The 18,777-nt window shown below is 40.6% G+C and overlaps 2 protein-coding genes across 3 annotated transcripts; one reads left to right on the top strand and one right to left on the bottom strand.

Annotated features, from left to right (window-relative positions):
- Positions 1 to 2,816: 2,816 nt before the first annotated feature.
- On the bottom strand, positions 2,817 to 7,790 carry izumo1 (izumo sperm-oocyte fusion 1). The gene is made up of 9 exons (XM_030104230.1): positions 7,724 to 7,790; positions 6,089 to 6,342; positions 5,618 to 5,701; positions 5,474 to 5,494; positions 5,217 to 5,306; positions 4,820 to 4,947; positions 4,519 to 4,669; positions 3,379 to 3,547; positions 2,817 to 2,865 (listed from the first exon to the last, which is right to left on the bottom strand). Exons 2-9 carry the CDS (start codon positions 6,288 to 6,290, stop codon positions 2,817 to 2,819), a joined length of 894 nt encoding a protein of 297 aa, XP_029960090.1. The 5' UTR covers positions 6,291 to 6,342; positions 7,724 to 7,790.
- Positions 7,791 to 7,941: 151 nt separating this feature from the next.
- Positions 7,942 to 17,172, top strand: LOC115398333 (myogenesis-regulating glycosidase-like). Of its 2 annotated transcripts, XM_030105038.1 has the most exons (6): positions 7,942 to 7,971; positions 10,484 to 10,936; positions 11,673 to 12,204; positions 12,702 to 13,506; positions 13,624 to 13,742; positions 14,556 to 14,903. In XM_030105038.1, exons 2-6 carry the CDS (start codon positions 10,659 to 10,661, stop codon positions 14,901 to 14,903), a joined length of 2,082 nt encoding a protein of 693 aa, XP_029960898.1. In that variant the 5' UTR covers positions 7,942 to 7,971; positions 10,484 to 10,658. The 2 variants fall into 2 exon arrangements, with proteins under 2 accessions (XP_029960898.1, XP_029960900.1); XM_030105040.1 differs by lacking the exon at positions 7,942 to 7,971 and having other exon boundaries at positions 10,659 to 10,936; positions 14,556 to 17,172.
- Positions 17,173 to 18,777: the final 1,605 nt, after the last annotated feature.

Genomic DNA, 18,777 nt, shown 5'->3' with positions numbered 1-18,777 from the left:
ATAAAGTAGATTGTGAATGCACGTAAAAAAAACAACAATAATCTATTGTAAACGAATCTGGTGTTGTTGCTGACTAGTCCAGCGGATTTAGTTTGATAGTTTCTCTTGTTCATTGATAAGAGTGGAGAAAGGGGCGGGGTCGACCGGACCCGCCTTGTTTTCCAAAAGAAGTAAACGTCATAGTCGGAAGAGCCATATAAGGCCTGCCCGGCACTCCTTATATGGAGCGTGACGTCAGGCCCGATTTTCCTACTGCGCACATGGTCGTTTGGGGCTCTCCCGTGTTTTTGTGATGAATGACGTGATGTTGAGAGTTAAAACTCTGAACAGACTGTCCGCTTCTAAAGCTCCCAAAGCTCAACACTGACCTGCACTGATTTATGCCCCAGACAGAAGCGTCTCCTGGTGTATAAGATTTATTTTTGTTTTGTTTTGAGGAAACGTGTAAGTGAAAGATATTAACATTTGTTTGGTCTGCTGATCGATCTGAAATGCGTCTGATTCCTCTTTTCAGTTCGACAGCAATCTATGCTTGTGGGATCAAACACATAAGTGACTTCCATAAATTTCACAAAGTTCCAGGGTAGTTTGAACACATAATGTACATTTTTCATGAGCAGACAAGGGTGAAGGAAATAACACCGTAAAACTGCCCTTCCCGTCCTGAATGTGTAAACGTCAGCATATTATTGTACTATTTAAAAATTGGCAGTGGTGTTATATTTTCTGAACAAACAACACATTCCAAGAGAAAGACCCTCATCCCAGGATGTTTTAATATTTCATAAAAATAATAGTTCAGTTTAAAAGTAAATAAATGTTTTAATTTTAAGTAATTTTCTCAAACCATATCTTTATTGCGTATTATTTTCAGGTATGGAGTTATGTGTCTATAAACATATTTTTTATTTAGTATTCATTTGCTGACAGGAAGTACAAGAACATATATTTTGGAATATTTTCAGATCCATTAAATACTTTTCATCAATTCGGCCTTTTAATAAACGAGAAATAATACACTCTAGAAGAAAACAGGCTACACCTTGGACATGTTGTCAAACCATCACAGTGAAAGGAATTATTTATATTAAAATATAAAAAGATCACAAAATGTAATACCTTGTGAGAGAATAATGATCTAGAAAGAATTTGTATTCATTGGACGCAGACAGATTGTAGTGATAACTAATTTTTGAGACCTCAAGGACCTTTTTTTTTTTCATTTTGCGTAACAAGTGTGGTACAGTATATTTTAAGATGTAATCTGCTGTACTTGCCCTCATTTTCCTGTAACCCACATTAGCTCACTCTGGCTGCCCACAAGCATCTCCCCCTCAAACCTCTGACTCCTGTTTCTTCTTGCTCCCACTTCCCTCTGTCCCTTCCCTCCCAGCTGCCTACCGCTTTTCCAGCAGCGCATTCACTTTGTCACTCCCGTTCCCTGCTGAGGCTGCAGTTTCAATCCGCAATTGTATGCACAGACGCAAACACTAACACACACCGACTTTACTACAGACTTCATTGTGGCCAAGCGTGCATTTACAGTATTGTCAGCCTGGTTGAATTACATGTGGCATAAACTCCTGGTGAATAGTTGAGGTCTCTTGACTTTGGAGGCTGTGACGTGACGTCTCTGTGGGAGGCTGCCTTAAATCATGCTTTCTTTCTTTTTTAGCTCTCACCCCCATGTCAGTAAGCCAAGGCAGGAAACAGCATCACACACACATCCTGTCACCATCCATGCAGACCTCAGCCCCCGCACGCGCCCCCTCACACTATCATTGTAGAATTTGACAACTTTGTCATAGCTCGCAGACCAAATGATCTACCTCGTGATTCAAACAAGTATGTCAGAAGTAACCCTGAAAAAACTAAGCAACAGTTTCGCAAGTGGTTTCCTGGTTATGGTTACTCACATGATATTAAAAATCCCCTACTTCAATTTGAAAAAAAAAAATCTTACATAACCGTCCCTTTTGACTAAATCAATGTGCCGAACATGTACCTAAATAATAGTTTTCCTTTCATTTTTAAGGTTTAAACTGTTTAAATTACCACTGTTAGATAAAACCAGTAGCTGCAAGCAGATACATGATCCTTGACATTCTTGTTAAGTTGATGATGAAAGGCAATAAAAAACATGATAGAACCTGTGTCAGCAGAGGTGACTATTTTTTGAATCACAAGCACCAAAAATGTCATCACAGTGTATAGAGACAGCCTGTCTGGCCATCATGTCGCAAGATCACTGAGTTCACAATGACAACATTACCGATGATGCAAAAATGTGCTCGTACTCTGGCTTTGTGAATGAAAATACGAGTAACTAAACACTGAGGGAACCTCTTTTGAAAACATCTGCAGTAGCTTTTACTCCCCTCCCTCTCCACAGCAGGATTATCCCGGATTAATTGGATGGCTGGAGCTATTAATCTCTGAAAAACACTGTAATCCCAGAGATTTACCTCATCCCTGATTTCGCTCATCAAAGCCCATGTGACCGTGGCATCACTTCATTCAGAGAATGATTTGCCTCTGGGGCTGGTCGCTGATGTGCCAACGTGAAAGAAAGCTGAGCAGAACCTTTGACGATTTTATGCGAGGCTATTTACCTTCGATCTGGTTTTAATACATATACATCATAAAATTTTTATTGCGATGGACCAACAATACTATAAAAGTGCTGTTTTACTTTATTGAGGTTGATCCCTGGGGATTTTTCTTGACCACAGGCAGGTCTGTGAAAACTTGAAGTGAGTGGAATATCAGTGTCATTAAAAGTGTGTCTTCACATGAAGAATATGACACCATGCATTTTATGTTTCTATCCCTTTTTTCCTCGGACTGATGAGATGACATTTTTTCCTGTAAAAAAGACCAAACAAAGGAATTAAAATTTCTGAACTTCAAACATAAATAGAATGTTCATTCAAACTGTAGCCAGTGCCTGATTTTTAAATCCTTCTCCTAAAATAACAATACAATGCTCATGATGGCAAAATAGACATTACTTCAAAAGTTACAATAAGAGTGACTGCTGTTACAGTCAGTCTAATAATATAATACAGACAGAGATGGAGGTAACAGGAACAGGGGGTGTTTGGACTCCACTTCAATAGAGTTTGATTTGTCAAAAAAAGTAAAACAAAGAGATACGAAACAAAAAACAAACAGAATGAAAACGTGGAGATGTTGAAAGGTTAAATTGCCAATTTGTGAGATCTAAGGGGGCGAGCATCATCCTGTATGTCGCCCTTTCTGACTACACCTCAAGCACCTCCACCCACTTCGATAAACCTCCCATCCTCTCTCTCTCTCTCTCTCTCTCTCTCTCTCTCTCTCTCTCTCTCTCTCTCCTCCTCCCACTTCCTGTCTCACCTCAGAAGAACTATGAGGCCCACGCTGGCTGTCACACCCAGAGCGGCAGCCATGGTGATGAGTGACAGCAGCTGCTCCTCTGTGGGCTGTGAAGGTGAGTATTTGTCTCCATGAGGCACGGGGGGCAGAGTGACAAGGGGTCGGTGAGTTTGAGGAGGCGATAGTGCAACTGTAAAGAAAAACAATAGGAAAGATACACTTAATGTGGAATACAACATGGGTTTTAATCAGATTTTCAAAGTTTTACAGGACACACACACTCACACACAAAATTGTTTGATTATATAGTAACTAAGAATGAAATAATTTTTTCAAAGTATTTAAGGGCATTTGGTGAATTGTTCATTTTAAACTTTTTTATTGAGGGCAAACTCAAAAGGCCCACCTTGAATCTCCCCTACAGCACAAACTAAAAACATGCACATATAAACATATTAGAAAAGAGTCACAATTCTGAAATGTTTTGTGGTTACTCTTCAACATGAAGTAAAGATTTTATTTGCTGTACTCCTCGAGGTAAAGTTGCCCCATTTTACAAGTTTCTTAAGTATTATTTGTTTTTCTTGCTCTGAAATAAAACACTTTGTTTGGTGTAAGTACATAAAGTAATTCCAGTGTAGCTTTAAGTTCTCTTTCAAGTTTCTTGCAGTTGTTCTGGGACAATTGGCTTATGTGAGCGTCTCTGGAAGGCGGAAATATCAATGATCTTTTCTTCCCATAGTTGTATGTGTAAGTGTGTGTGTGCGTGTGTGTGTGTGTGTGTGTGTGTGTGTGTGTGTGTGTGTGTGTGTGTGTCTGTTTATTCCAACCTCACTAAGTGAAAGAAGTCCAGTTATTTATAGACATAGCTGCAGTGACTACACTTCCTTTGTAGACTGACATTTTGGACACCTCAGCCTGTTTTAGATTAAAACTGCCCCTAATATGTGGCCTTTGATGTCTGGAATGTCTTCAAAGAGTGTTGCATTTTGAGTTTCAATGTCATGAGTTGAGCTTTAAAATTTGAGTGCTACTCTTAAAACCTCTTTGCCAAATTCTGTCAGAGTGTGGTGACAGAACAGACAATCTAAAACATGAGAAACTATGAGAAACATGAGACAGACTATTATTGTGGAGACATGTCTGAATATTGGAGTCTACCGCTGAGTAAGAAAGCCACTCCGTAGAAGATGGTTCCATTTCGGTCTTGCAGCGAGCAGCGATACGTTCCTTGTTCAGTCACATGAAGCTGATTCAAGATCAAAGACGACTCATCGGTCACTACTAAAGTCGCAAACTCGCTTTCATTCAGCTGTAATATAAAGTCACAAGTGATGGCTTCATATTAGAAGGGGGGGCTGACAGACAGTAAATATGCAGCCAAATATAACACAGGATGGAAGGAGGATACAATTTTAAGCTGCATTTTTTAGTGTTTAGAATTAGAGAGCGAGATAGAGACCTGTTGAGTTCCTGGTACTCCAGGTGACCAGGAGTAGTGGTACTCTGGTCTTCCCAGCAGAAGACGATGCCAGGGACGAAAACAGTCCAACACTGCCTGGCCTCCCTCCTCAGCCTGTACTGGGTACTCTGCACAAAGGGAGGGAAAAGAAGAGGATAGAGAGAGAGCGAGACAGATCCTCCATCCGTGTGCCTCAGGATTACTTGAATAATCTTTTCTATTAGCCTTGCACATGGCAGCAGTGGGGCCTTGCGTTAGGGCACATTTAAACGCTCGTGACAACGTGAATCTGCACTTTAAAGAATGGTGAACTCCCACTGCACACATACCAACTAAATCTCATTCACTTTGATACACCCAGACACACGCACACACCCACACACAGAGGCTACCATACCACCGCAGTCCTGCTGGCCTGTTGGGGAAGGACAGATGTAGATCTTCTTGCGGCAAGAAACACAATCCATTACTCTCCTGTTTAGAAGCCCTGACAAAAATGACACACACACACACACACACACACACACACACACAAACAAACACACACATGAATTTACACGTGTGTTGTAAACATGAACCATACATATGAAACTGTTTGTACTCACCATGGATTTACAATGACACAGATGGACGGATGAGACAATGCAAACTTACCACACTTGTTGGGGCACAGTCCTGAGGGAGAGACCAAAAAATGATCTGGAACTAATGCAATTCAAGCACTGAAATTAAAATGACTCCAGCAAAGTGTCCAGCCTCACACTGTGGAGAACACTCACTGGTTTTCAGGTCAATTACCATCTTGGATGAAGGCGTCCAAGTGTTTCTCCAAGATACCCCTGCCTTTCTCCATGATTTGAATGGTGTCAAATGTTATAGGTCCTTTTTAAAAAAAGAAAAAAAAAAAAGAAAAAGGAAAGACAGAAAGAAAGGGAAAGAAATGTTACAAGAATTGCTTCTGAGTGTTTGTAAACATAGAGATAATATTTGCTTCAAATGTTTCACAATATTTAGTTTTGACATTTGGAGTAAATAGTCACAAAAGATGTTCTTTTCCTCACCAGTGCGCTGGGTTTTTAAGAAACGATCAAATTCACTCTGGTACTCAGTTCTGACTCGGTACAATGTAGTGGGATCTGACATTTTCAGTGAACACAAATAGAACCCATAGTAGTGAGTTTTTAGTGATTAACAACACGACAATCTATCACAACTGTAAAAAATAAACAAATATAAACCGCAAGATGTATGCAAGTTTCTTGGCCTCACCAATGACCCCCTTTCGTGCTTGACTGGTCTCTCTGTAGGTCACATAGGCATGGTCGCTAATCTTTTGCAGTTCGATCTGATCATTCACCGTGGGAGCGGACAAGATGAAGTCCTCATGCAGGACCTTGACGGTGCGATCACACTGCAAACAGGCCATTGCTGCTGGGATGCAGCAGAGCAGGAAGAGCAGTGTCATCTGCATCTCCACTGTGAACTTCCTTCTGTGATCTGATATGTTCTTCCAAGTGCTGGTCCTGAAACAGAGCAATCAAATACATATTATTGCTATAAGATTTTATCGAAGATTAATGGTCCCCTTGGGGAAATCCCTTTACTCCTTTTCTCCATTTAAACCACCTTATTCATAGTTAATCTTAACTATGCATTGCTAAGAGCAGTGGGCTACAACACTCTGACACCTAGGGAGCAGCAGGGTCAAAGGTCTTACTCGGGGACCCACAGTGGTAACCTTGTCAGCAGAGGGATTCGGACCAAAGATCTTCTAATTCCCAGCCTGTTTATCTAACCTCTCGGTACAGATGATCTGGATGGATCTGCTACTTTCACTATTACAGTACCTTGGGGAGCATCTGACTTTGTTTTCTTACACCTTGTAACACTGCTTTTAAAAAAATGTTTTTCACACAACAGGCTATTTAAAAATAATACCCTTTGAACAGTTTATAAAGCTCCGAAGACACCTATATTGCTTCAGCAATATTCGTCTGTAATATTTTGGTGCTGAACGTCAGCTGTGTATTTTACAAAACACTGAATAGAGTCTATCTCTGCTTATCTATGTTTCCTTTTGCATTTTGTGAATACTGGCCCCGGGTGCCATGTACAACATTTTTCTTCAGCTTTGGTTTTTTTTTATATAAATAAAGTTGAGTTGAGTGAATAAAGGCAGCAACAGCAGGAGATTCCCTTTTCCTGTTGCAAGCGCAAAAACTGTTCTGACACTAAAAGGCTATCAATCTATAATATTGTGCACCTTTAGCTGCAGAACAGGACAAGGAGGAGAATATGTATTATAGCTTGAAAGGGCAACTGAGCAACTGCAATAGATATTTGTTATCCTTAATCTCTTTATTATTCATCATACAATTAACTTTAATGTTAATTAAAAAAACAATAGAAATAAAGCTAATAAACAATAACACGAACTATTTTGCAATTTTTAAACAAATGGAACAATAGTTGAGTTGATCCACGTGATCAAAAGGTTGAGAAGTTCCTACAGAACACTGGCTTCACTGTGCGTAGCTCGTTGCTGTCATCTGGTGGCAGATAGAGGACATGTTAGAATCATAATATAACTTTGTTTACCCTTACTGTGTCTTGACCTTTGTTTGAAAGGGTTGTGTAATCTGTGCTGTTCCTGTGCCACCTTATGTTGACACATCCAGCAGGTGGATCATATGTCACAAAATTACATCCTTTAAATTGCCAGAAAATAAATGAAAATAAAAACAGATATTCACGGAGGGTTTTTTTTGTTATTAAAACAAATTGCAAACTGTATTTGCATAGCAACCATATTAAAAAAAACTGATTAATAAAAGTTATCGCATAAATGTTAGTTAACATTGTTGTATGTAGCTTCAGTCTGTCCTGTGAGCTTTTAGTGTTTACCGGGAGGAGATAGTCTTGAAAGCTTTCAGAGGTTTAGAAATATTTCAGGTATCTTGACTTTTCCATTCTTCATCGTCTCACAACATTTCCCAGAATTCCACAGCGCGGTGTCACGTGAGTGACAGACGTTTTGACCAATCAGCTTCGACATCGCTCGCTCTGGGGCGGGACCGTCAGAACTTTAAACCTGTCCGCAGCTGCGCAGTGACGGACTGCGCTCACAGTGACCCCAGGAGGCAGATGCAGAGGTAAGATAACTCTGTTTTTCATGTACGCAACTCCGTGTAGTGTAACTTGTTTGCAATGCCAACAACCGATAAATTATACGTTTGCGTTTAAGTGCAACAGTGTTGCTCTAAACAGTGAAAAAAAAAATGGCCGGCCTGAAAGCGAGTCAGCCGAAACTGGTACAGCCTGTTATGGACAGTAATGTCCCAGTGCAGTGTCGACGGTCAGCTCAGTGATCGATCACACAGGGGAAGCTTGTTTTTATGTGTCAGCTTTGCTTTGCTCAACAAGAATAAATAAACATTCACTGGTGCGGACCCCCTTTATGGGAAGAGTGCGCTTAACAGTTTGCTGCAAACATGGATGATTACCGAAAACAGTGTACTGTGTTGTACTGTATGATTATTTGTTAATGTGTGTCAAAACACAGCATTCTGTTTATCTTTAAGATCATATTAATCCAATGACTTCCTGTTCAGGAACTTTGGTAAAGAGTTGGTAATTTGTGCATGCAGAAAGTTTTCATTCACGTTCCAATATCATTGAATCAAAAATCCTCATAACACAAGATTGGCAAGATTTGTTGATCCCTTGAGGCTATTGATTAATATTACTAGTTTCTTTTACTGTGTTGATATTGAGTCAGCAATTGAGGATTAAAATGTGGGAGCAAAGATCTGAAATGCTCTCAGATAATGTGTTACAAAGCAAATCTGATGTGAAAAGAAGACCTGACTGTATCTACAACTATTCCTTATGTTGATGCAATGTTGTCAGAAAAGAGGAGGTCTATTTTACTTGCTCCTGAAGGTCAGATTTGCACAATGAACACCAGAGATTGGATTTTGTCATTGCACTTTTATCACAATAAGTTTAAATATAAAGCTTTAACATAATGATATCTATGGGTATAGTAAGAATGGTTTTGCTGTGGATGGCTGGATTGTAATTATTGTTAAAAGGCAGGTTTGCAGCCATGCAGTGATTTTAGGGCTACTGTTTTTAAATAGTATTTACTTTTCTCTAACCCCAAGAGATAAATGTAATTGAATCATGCTGACTCGATGTCTGCAAGTTCTCTGATCATAGCTTGTTTTTATGGTTTCATCAGTTCTGTTGCCATCAGTGCCTGTGTGGCTACAGTGTTTGGCTACGTGCCATTTAGCAGATTAAAGCTCTTCTGCTTTCTCTGCTTGACTCTGCTGAACTGTGCTACAGGACACAGTCAAGGTTTTGATAAGTACCCCGACTGAAAAAAAATCAAAATAAATAATGAGGAACAAAAAGGTGCTGATGTTGAGTAAGTACATTGGCATGCACTATTTGTGTACATGTGTTTTTAAATCATAATGGCATACAGTGTGGTATGCCTCACTCAACCTTGTGTGCAATAATAGTTTCCTGATGTGCTATTATTTTGTTTTTCAGCTTGAAAATCTCAACCCAACATAGAGGATGCTGAACAACAACTTCCAATTTTAGCTTTTTTCCATGAAGAGACAGTGAAAGTTAGATGACGTTGAGGTTGATTACCCCCAAGAAAAAAGAAGAAGAAAAATTATGTTACTTAAATTAGTCATGCAGTTTAATTAACTGAAAGTTTTTCATAGTTTTTGTCATTACTTTCAGTCTTTATTGTTTAGTCACAACTATTGAATATGAAAAATGTCTTATTACTTACACCTTTTTTAAAACAAAAATCAGCCCAATTTTCAAATCACCAATTCCAGTCTAGTTCTGTCTTGCAAACAAACTCATTTCATGCCAATGCAAATGTTTGACGACTTATAGAACTTTAAACCCCAGGAAGGTGTTTCAGGGTAATTAAGTCAAAAACAGACTAAAAAACAGTTTTTTTCCCCAGAGATGTCGTTTTTCATGACCACTGCTAAATACAACCAACCCTTATGTCTTTGTGCTTTTCGTGTTTCACTGTTACAAGAGCTGCTTCTACTTAGAATTTCATTATGCATCACTGTATGATGACAAAAAGGAATTCTATAAGTGTATCTCCAACTGAACAACAGTGTCTGCATTCAAGCCAGTCAAACTCAATTAGCCGAAAACACAAACGATACCATCTACAGCCAACAAACCCAAATCAGACTTAATCCACATAAGCATGAAATGTGAGGTTAAGAATGTGAATAAGCATTTTAATTTGTTGACAAACCATCCCCCCCCCCCCCAAAACCCAAAATAACTTGCACCATAATGAATCATCTAATACGACCTGCCTTCTCCCATCCTCGACTGGGATTAGCTCCAGAGTGTTACCAGGCAGCAGCATGGAGGATTGATGGATGAACGTTCAGATGAAATATATTTGTATTTGAATTATTTTGGTCTCAATGTTTGAAGGCTGATTCCTTTAAAAAAAAACAAAAAAAAACGATCCTTTTATTTGTGAGAGAATATTCTTGGAGGATTGACTCGTTCATTGTCACAGTATGAGTGAGATGCATTCAGAGGCTTTGTGTCGCCTGGATTAATCTTTGGTTCTTATTCTACTCCTTTTTTTCTGTCTCACAGGTTTGGAAAAATGAACCCTGCTCAGAAAATGGAGGCCTTGCTCAACATTCACAATTAGATATCAAGCTCTCTCTGCTTTATTTTTTTTCCCCCCAAATCATTCACTTCAGCAAGTTTACTCCTGCTGTCCATTCCCAGCAATCCTCCCTGAGTCGTCACAGTGCCAGACTTCAGTATGTATCAGATTGTTCCAGTGGCTCCTGGGGAGCAGCACATCTCAGGGGCAGCGGGTGGGTCCCCACTAAAGAAGAAACTGGCTCATGAAGGTCGGCCCCTGGTCATGGCGGGCATGGTGGGCTGTGTGCTGGTCCTGGCTGCCGTGGTCGCCTGGTGCTACTACTCAGTGTCTCTACGGAAAGCACAGCTACTGAAGACCGAGCTGCTTGACCTCAACAAGGATGGATTCATCATTCGTAACCAGGGAGGGGCTGTCGTCTTCTCCATGACTTTCAGGTTTTTGAAAACACATGCACACACACAAACACTAGTCTAGCTCCATAACCAGCAGGTCATGTGCAATAGATGCTCATTTTAGGGTGCTTGAACCAAATGAAATTTGAAATCAAAACACTTTTACAATTATTTGACTGAATTTCTATTATTTAAATGAGAATGAGGTCTTGGTTATTTCACACACACAATAAAAACACAGATGAATACAAAGATCTGTACACTGCTATCTGAATCAAGATGCTCTTGAAAAAACACGATTTAAAATGAGCAATCAACAGATCTTGACATAAAGAAAACCCTTTAGCATAAATGATTTTTTTGTTCCTCTGATGTCTTTATTTTCCACTGTGCTCTGCTAAAAGATTTCATTTCTGCACTGTGTGCATGAATAACCAGGTGCGACAGACACATTATTACACCCTGAAGGAAGACTAATGTAGTCATGTAAATGGTTTTTTCACTTATTTCGCGCTTTTCCACCGCTTGAGCGCTCCCCGAAGTGCATTACGTGTACTTTATCAGAAAAGCTCATATTTACAGAGAAAACACTTGAGGAGTAGATAAAAGGAGAATCTAAAGTCACATTAGTTGTGGTTGTTTTTTTGTTCTTTCTGTTGCTGTATTCCAGTTTTCTCCATTTGGAGAGCTGCAAAATAATCTATTAGCGTGATTAAATTATGACTTGAGCTCAACGGGTCTCTGTATTTGTCTTCCCTCTGTCCAAACTTCGCTTTAGGTCTGGCACTCTGGATCTGGACTCTTGCACAAAGGAGGGAAGCATTCTGAGTTGTACACAGTCAGATTCTGGCAAGCTCAACTTCTTCATCCAGACTGTTCGACCAAAGGACACAGTGATGTGCTACCGCGTTCGCTGGGAAGAGCTGCAAAACAAGCACACAGTCGAACACGCCATGGCCTATAATGACTCTCACTGGTACGGAGGGGCTGAGATGGCGACGCCGCGTTGGCCCGTCATGATTCAAGGGGAAGAAGAACCACGGCCTTTCATCACCAGTGACGTCTACTCCAATCGAAATGCCTTTGGGGGAATCCTGGAGCGATACTGGCTCTCGTCAAATGCCACTGCAATAAAGATTAACGACTCGGTGCCTTTTCATCTGGGCTGGTCAGAGAGCAGCAGGACACTGAGGTTCCAGGCCCGCTACCAGGACTCCCCCTTTAGACCACCAGAGGGGGAGCCGGCCTTTCCTGAGCTCAGCTACAGGGTCTGCGTGGGCTCCGATGTTACCTCTATTCACAAGTACATGGTGAGTGGAAGTATTACACAAACTCTGTGTGGTAGGTTGATGGTTAAAATTCTGGGTCAGACCTTTTCTGTGTCAGTTTCTTGCTGTGTTTTTTTCTTTTAATATCCAAAGAGTTGCATGCTATGTTAATTAGTGACTCTAGATTGTTCGTGAGTTTTCAGTAATTTAAATAATGTTCTTTGTGTTAGGGCTCTTGGGTGATGGTGACCTATCCTCCGTGTACCTCACAATACTCCTGATTTCAGTTTGAATATGTTCCAACCTCAGTTACCAGGCCTCGTTGTGGCTAAATGAGTATTGAACATTGATGATCCATCAGGAATTTGATCCAACATGAATACACAAGCTTTTGTTTCAAAATCATGAACAAGCCTATTTCCCAAAATGTCACCATACTGCCTTTACCTACATAAATCTCTGCTGTGCATCTTCATTCCAATAATAAAAATCCACTTGTTATCCAGATTGTCATTTCTCTGTGTGCATGTCGTCCTCAGGTCCGTCGCTATTTTCCAAAGCCTATTAAAGTCCCGTCTCCTGAAGTGTTCAAGTATCCAGTGTGGTCCACATGGGCTCTCCACAAGACCGCTGTCACTCAGGAGAAGCTGCTGCGCTACGCCTCCGACATCACCAAACATGGCTTCACGTGCTCCCATCTGGAGCTGGACGACCGCTACACAGCCGACTACGGAGAATTTGACTTCGACCCGCAGAAGTTTCCCAACGCCAGCGGGATGTTTGACAAGCTCAGAGAGGACGGCTTCCATGTGACGCTGTGGACGCATCCTTTCATCAACTATGACTCCATCAACTTCGGCGTAGCTGTGGAGAAAGGACTGTTTGTCCGGGAACCGAGCGGCGAGCTGCCTGCTCTGGTCCGCTGGTGGAACGGCATTGGCGGGATCTTGGACTTCACCAACCCGGACGCCCGTGAGTGGTATTCCTCAAATCTGCGCTTGCTGAAAAATCGCTATGACGTTACCTCCTTCAAGTTCGACGCTGGAGAGACGAGCTACCTCCCCCGTCAGTTCAGCACTCTGGTGCCGCTGTCCGACCCGTCCACCTTCACCCGCCGCTACACCGAGATGGCCATTCCATTCAGCGAGCGAGCCGAGCTGCGAGTGGGCTACCAGAGTCAGAACATCTCCTGCTTCTTCAGGATCATAGACAGAGACTCGGTGTGGGGCTACGATCTTGGCCTCAAGTCCATCATCCCCACGGTGCTGACCATCAGTATTCTCGGCTACCAGTTCGTCCTGCCGGATATGATCGGGGGGAATGCTTACCCCAACCGCACTACAGGTTTGTTCACAGCGTGTACCAACGTGTGTGCATCCAGTTGAAGTGACCTCTATCGCGAATGCATTGATCTTTAATCCAGTTTATGAAGTTCAGGCTGATGTTTGTTCTTTCTTTCAGGTGAGGTAGATGACAAGAGTGGGCTGCCAGACAGAGAGCTGTACATCAGATGGTTGGAGTTGTCTGCTTTCATGCCCGCCATGCAGTTCTCTATCCCACCGTGGGCCTACGACGCCGAGGTGAGCGTTAAGACCATAAGTACTGTTCATTTACAGTGTCAGACATGTTCTCTTTCTCTCTCTTTGCTTTAATTCAGTGATCAGTAAAAGCATAAATTTAAAAGGTTTTACTTTCTTGTTGGTATTACCAGGATGAGATGGAGGGAGGAGATCATTAAAGCTAATTTATCCTCAGCATTTGATCATTGATTTTTTTTTTTCACTGAAGCCTTTAGCTATTAAACTATGTATATTAATGAAGCTAATGTCAAAATTATACCAGTTTTAGCTTATTTTTTTTATAAATTTAATTTCTTTATTTCGTCAGAAGTTCTTCTGAGAAACACAAATTAATAATATGAAGAATGAATGAAGTTGATATATTAATATATCAAAACCTCTAAAATTAGTTCCTTGAATTGGTATTAACATAAAGCAGCTATGGAATTTTGTTTTGAAGTCTGAAAACATAAATGAAGTGACAATGCACACTTGAATATCCACAATATGATGTTTTATGAAAATGAATGGCAGCAAACTTTCATCTTTGTATTGTGTCACATTATGTGACATGAACATATAGAAGTCTGGAAAATGTACAAATATATATAGAAACCACAGTATAATTTTCAGCTTTATTTAAAGCTAGTAAAGTTCAGTTTTTGATTACAAATTTAAAGAGGCCTCAGCTGACCAACAGTCAGACACTACACAAATTTAAAAAATAAATAAAAAATTTATAAATTTCGTGAAATGTTTTCATGCCAAATTAAATAGAGACTCTAATCTTCTCATTGTAGTGCTCACACTGTTTCTTTGTGTGCTGGCCTGCAGGTGGTCCAGATCGCGCGGAAGTTCACAGAGCTGCATGAAACTCTAGTTGCCCCGAGGGTTCTCGAGCTGGCCGGCGAGGTTCTGGACACCGGAGACCCCATCATCAGGCCTCTCTGGTGGATCGCCAATGACGACGAGGTGGCTTATAAGATAGACTCCCAGTTCCTGATTGGGGATGACCTGATGGTGGCTCCGGTGCTGGAGCCGGGAAAGCAGGAGAGGGACATCTACCTGCCCGCAGGTCGATGGAAAAGCTACAAGGGAGAACATTTTGACAAAGGCCCCATGTACCTCACTGACTACTCTGTGGACTTGGATGAGGTAGCTTTCTTCACGTGGGTTCACTGAAGCCCTGAGAACACACAGACACACACACACATACACACACTGCACATGAGCACAGATGCCAAGTGATAGCAGAGGTTTTTAAAGGGAAATAACTTGTGGGGGATGTGCTTCCAAAGCAGTTTGATTAGCCTGACGTCTCCTCTGAGCTGCTCTCGATGTGGAATTCTGCCTACAGATTATTTCCTTCCGCACTCTGAATCAGAAAAAGCTACTGATGTATTTTCTTTCTCTCCTCATTCTTAAGCTAATCCTCATCCTCATGTGCCTTCCACAGCTAATTGTAAACCGATTTCAGATTGTATCGTCACTAGTCTTCCACCTACTGGCCATCGGATATTTAAGAATCTTAGTTCCACGAAGAGAATAGCGTTGATCTTGCGGCCATAGTTTGACGTGTATATTTCTGTGTAAATAGTTCAAGGGTGCCATAAAGTGAATGAGGCGTGTCTTTCTCCTGGACTGACAGGGTTGGACACTGAATCTGGCAATACGCACGCGCCTGTGCTCGAAGAGCTTGCCTAATCTACCTGTGATAACGCTGACCTGCATTAACATTGCACTGACAAAAACATGAAGCTCATGTTAGTCAACTGCTATTTATATTTGTTAAATGTTATTTTTTATTTATAGATAATATTTTAATGGGTGTAAATACGCGTGATTGTGGGTTTAAACTTGGGGTACTCGTCCTAATCAGTACACTACTACGACTTCAGGACTTTTTTTACCTGCAGTGCCATTCTGTCATTTTAGTGCCAAAATCTTCGGCTCCTTCATGCTTTTTTTTCACCTGGATGAGTTAAATTTGCAGCTCAGGGTCCTTTTGAGAAGAAACATTTTGTGTTGGATTTTTCTCTTTTTTGATCCACCAAGTTTTATTATCCTACTGCCTTGTGAAACGCCTAATAATACTTAAGATGCCATATTTTAATGTGCCGTCCATGTTTGCCTTGTGACTTTATTTCCCTCATTAGCTAAGCTAAGTAAGCTGGACATGGAGGACCAGTAGGTAGATAAAACACATCTGCACACGGCAAGAAACTTACTCCTCTGCCACTTTGGATTCTTTAGGTTTTGGCCTTACAAAGACCTTTTAGAATGAGATGACGCACCACAGCCTAAATGTATTCTTCTGCTACTTAAGGATGCATTAACTATAAAGAGGCAGACATACTTTTAGCTTTAGTTTTTAAGACAGAAGGCAACAGAGTTCTCACAACTGATGACCAGCAAAATGTTATGTCTCTTGCTTCATATGGCTCCTGTGCTGTGTGATTAGAGAATGAACGAACTGCTGTGGTCGTACACAGTTTTTGTAAAATAACAGTAAATGTACAGTTTCAGTTACTAGCAGATAAATACATTCATACATAGCACCTAAAATGTTGGACTGCATCTTTGATGTGCCTTTTTATTGCTGATTCTTGATGAAGCTCAAGGATTTTACCTGAAAAACAATGGCCTCAAGCTTAGAGAGGAAAGTAAGTGTCAGTCTTTAGCATGTTGCATTCATTAGGAGAGAATGTCACTGAATGACATTTTCACCCGTAGAATCTAGACCTTGATCAGTAGGCACAGTGAGACTTCACCTTCCCCTACTGGTCCAAAATCAACCCTGATTATCTTACTCAGTAGCTCAGAAGCAAAATACCCGAGTCAGTTTGTGACTGCAGGGTGGGCAGAATGTATTCGTCAGCTGAAACTATACATTTGTTCCCATTTTCCAACCGTCACATAGCATGCACCCGACTGGAATTCAGAAATACTTCCTCTCTCACTGTAATCAGTGAGACAACAACTGAAATATCTTTTTCTCTGCTTTATTAGATCGGTTGCTAGCATGTAAGTATAGCTCACTGCACGTTCAATTATTTTGAATGCCTCATTGCAGTGCTTTAAAGCGATTCTGCTGTTTTTTGAGTCGGGTTAACGAGTCGTGCTTGAAACCGATCGTGTCTGCACCTGCGACCATTTGAAGCAGCATATGTTCGCATTTTATGCAGAACTTTTTCCTGATACACTCTACATTAACGTTTTTGAAAATGTTTCTTGATAAATGCACAATTATTTGAAATACCCTTGCAACATGCTGTGAATGACAAACGACTACTACTAAGCTGAAATTTCTAAATGTGACTGCAGTAATAATGTAAATGAACATCGTTATGAGGGACGTGAAATTTTGATGTTAGAATTAATTAAAGTTCCATTGTTGGAAATTTTGTGAAATTCTTTCAGAATAATAAAACTTTGAGGGAAAAGTGCCAAAGAAAGCAAAATAATTGTTTGTGTCTTCTTTCAACATTGTTTGATCTGTTGTGTGACATCAAGAAATCCATATCCATCTTAATATAGATCTACCTGGATTTGAACATTTTCTGTTTTTCTTTTGCTATATTCCTCGTAACATCGGGGTGACTTTGGCTCGTTTCCTGATCAGAACATGCGAAAACTGCTCACCTTTTTCCAGTTGGTATATATTTAATCACACCTTTGAAGTTGTCCACAATGTGAGACTGCGTCATCCTCATCCTCACACAGCAAGTCTTTTCTGAAGTACCTGAAAGTTTACTGGTGATAAATGCTTTCCACTTCTGCTGTTGGAGTCACATTATGACATGTTTAGGTTTGTGGGTTTGCTTGCTTCATTCTGATGATCAACAGCATAAAAAAAAAAAAAGACTCTTCCAGTAAACTGGAGCCCTGTTGTTTATATTTATTTAGGGTGACCATATTTAGAATTCCCAAAAAGAGGAGGGGGGAGGGGGGGGGGGGGGGGGGGGGGTCGTGCTCGTGCTTGAGACACAAATTCAGATAGGCTTCTCAGAGGTTGATGAACATGCTTTATTATGATTCAATGATGCGAAACTAACTTCTTTAACAAAATGAAATGTAAAAACTTGTAACAAAATAGCTCTCTTAGACTCTTTACAAATATTAAATAATGTTCTAAATATGAACTCTTCTGTTAGAAAATCCAGCTTCAACAATATAATTCTTAATAACTGTAATAATAAGACAGAAGAATATAAGAGTCTCACCAAAACACTAACTTAACAAACAAAAAAGATACATACTTTTAATCTTGAATTGTTTTCTTCATCCTGCTTTTCTCCTACATTCTATTTTTCATCTCGGTATGTTGGAACTTTTTTTTTGCAGTTCATCTGAGAAGGTGCTTTTTCCTGCTCCGCTGTCGAATTAAGTAGAGAAGGAATTCATCAGTTCTCCATAAACAGTGTTGTAAACAGTCGGAATGCATTGATCTCATACCTTGTATTATAATAAATATAGGGGTTAATAAATAGAATTTAGATTGTTCTCTGATCCCACTCTATAGCGATACGAGGCGGTAATGAGCCTGTTGAAATGGTGCCATCCGCCGTTAAACAACACAGAAGAAGAAGCGCTCCGCTGTCTGAAGCCCCGTCTGCTCCGCTCCATCTGTGTGTGTGCGCGCGCGCGGCGCAGATCGGCTCACAAGACGCCTCTCGGTAATGACGTCGCGCAACAAAGTATCATAGTATTGTGTACAAAGCGCTGGTCAGTTTACTTTCACGTGCTATGAGAAACACTAAAACCCGGACATTCCCTTGAATTTAAAAAAACCCGCCCGGACGCCCCGGACAGGACGTAAAAAGAGGACGTATGGTCACCCTATATTTATTAGTCATTTTCTGCTAACCTGTCTCTTTTCTGATAGCATCACAGGCACGGTTGCTATTTCGAAGAGGAAATATGCTCAATCTAAATTCTGTGTTATTAGTCCTACATAGTCGAAGATAACAATGACTTCAGTTCGTTGTCCTTTTGGTGAACGTGATGGCTGATGAGGCCAAACTGGAGTCTGAATGCTCATCACTACTGAGGCATG

The sequence above is a fragment of the Salarias fasciatus genome, chromosome 12, assembly GCF_902148845.1.
Source record: "Salarias fasciatus chromosome 12, fSalaFa1.1, whole genome shotgun sequence".
In the NCBI taxonomy this organism is placed as follows: domain Eukaryota; kingdom Metazoa; phylum Chordata; class Actinopteri; order Blenniiformes; family Blenniidae; genus Salarias; species Salarias fasciatus.
This window is presented reverse-complemented; position numbering and strand designations above follow the sequence as displayed.

Bases quoted from the DNA above. Each gene is read 5' to 3' on its own strand.
- izumo1 (XM_030104230.1), bottom strand. From the start codon at position 6,290: ATGCAGATGACACTGCTCTTCCTGCTCTGCTGCATCCCAGCAGCAATG. The intron at 5,495-5,617 runs GTAATTGACCTG...TCTCTCCCTCAG, and splicing joins GGACGCCTTCATCCAAGATG to GACTGTGCCCCAACAAGTGT. The intron at 4,670-4,819 runs GTCTCTATCTCG...TTTATATTACAG, and splicing joins GAGTACCAGGAACTCAACAG to CTGAATGAAAGCGAGTTTGC.
- LOC115398333 (XM_030105040.1), top strand. From the start codon at position 10,659: ATGTATCAGATTGTTCCAGTGGCTCCTGGGGAGCAGCACATCTCAGGG. The intron at 12,205-12,701 runs GTGAGTGGAAGT...TGTCGTCCTCAG, and splicing joins CCTCTATTCACAAGTACATG to GTCCGTCGCTATTTTCCAAA. The intron at 13,743-14,555 runs GTGAGCGTTAAG...GCTGGCCTGCAG, and splicing joins CGTGGGCCTACGACGCCGAG to GTGGTCCAGATCGCGCGGAA.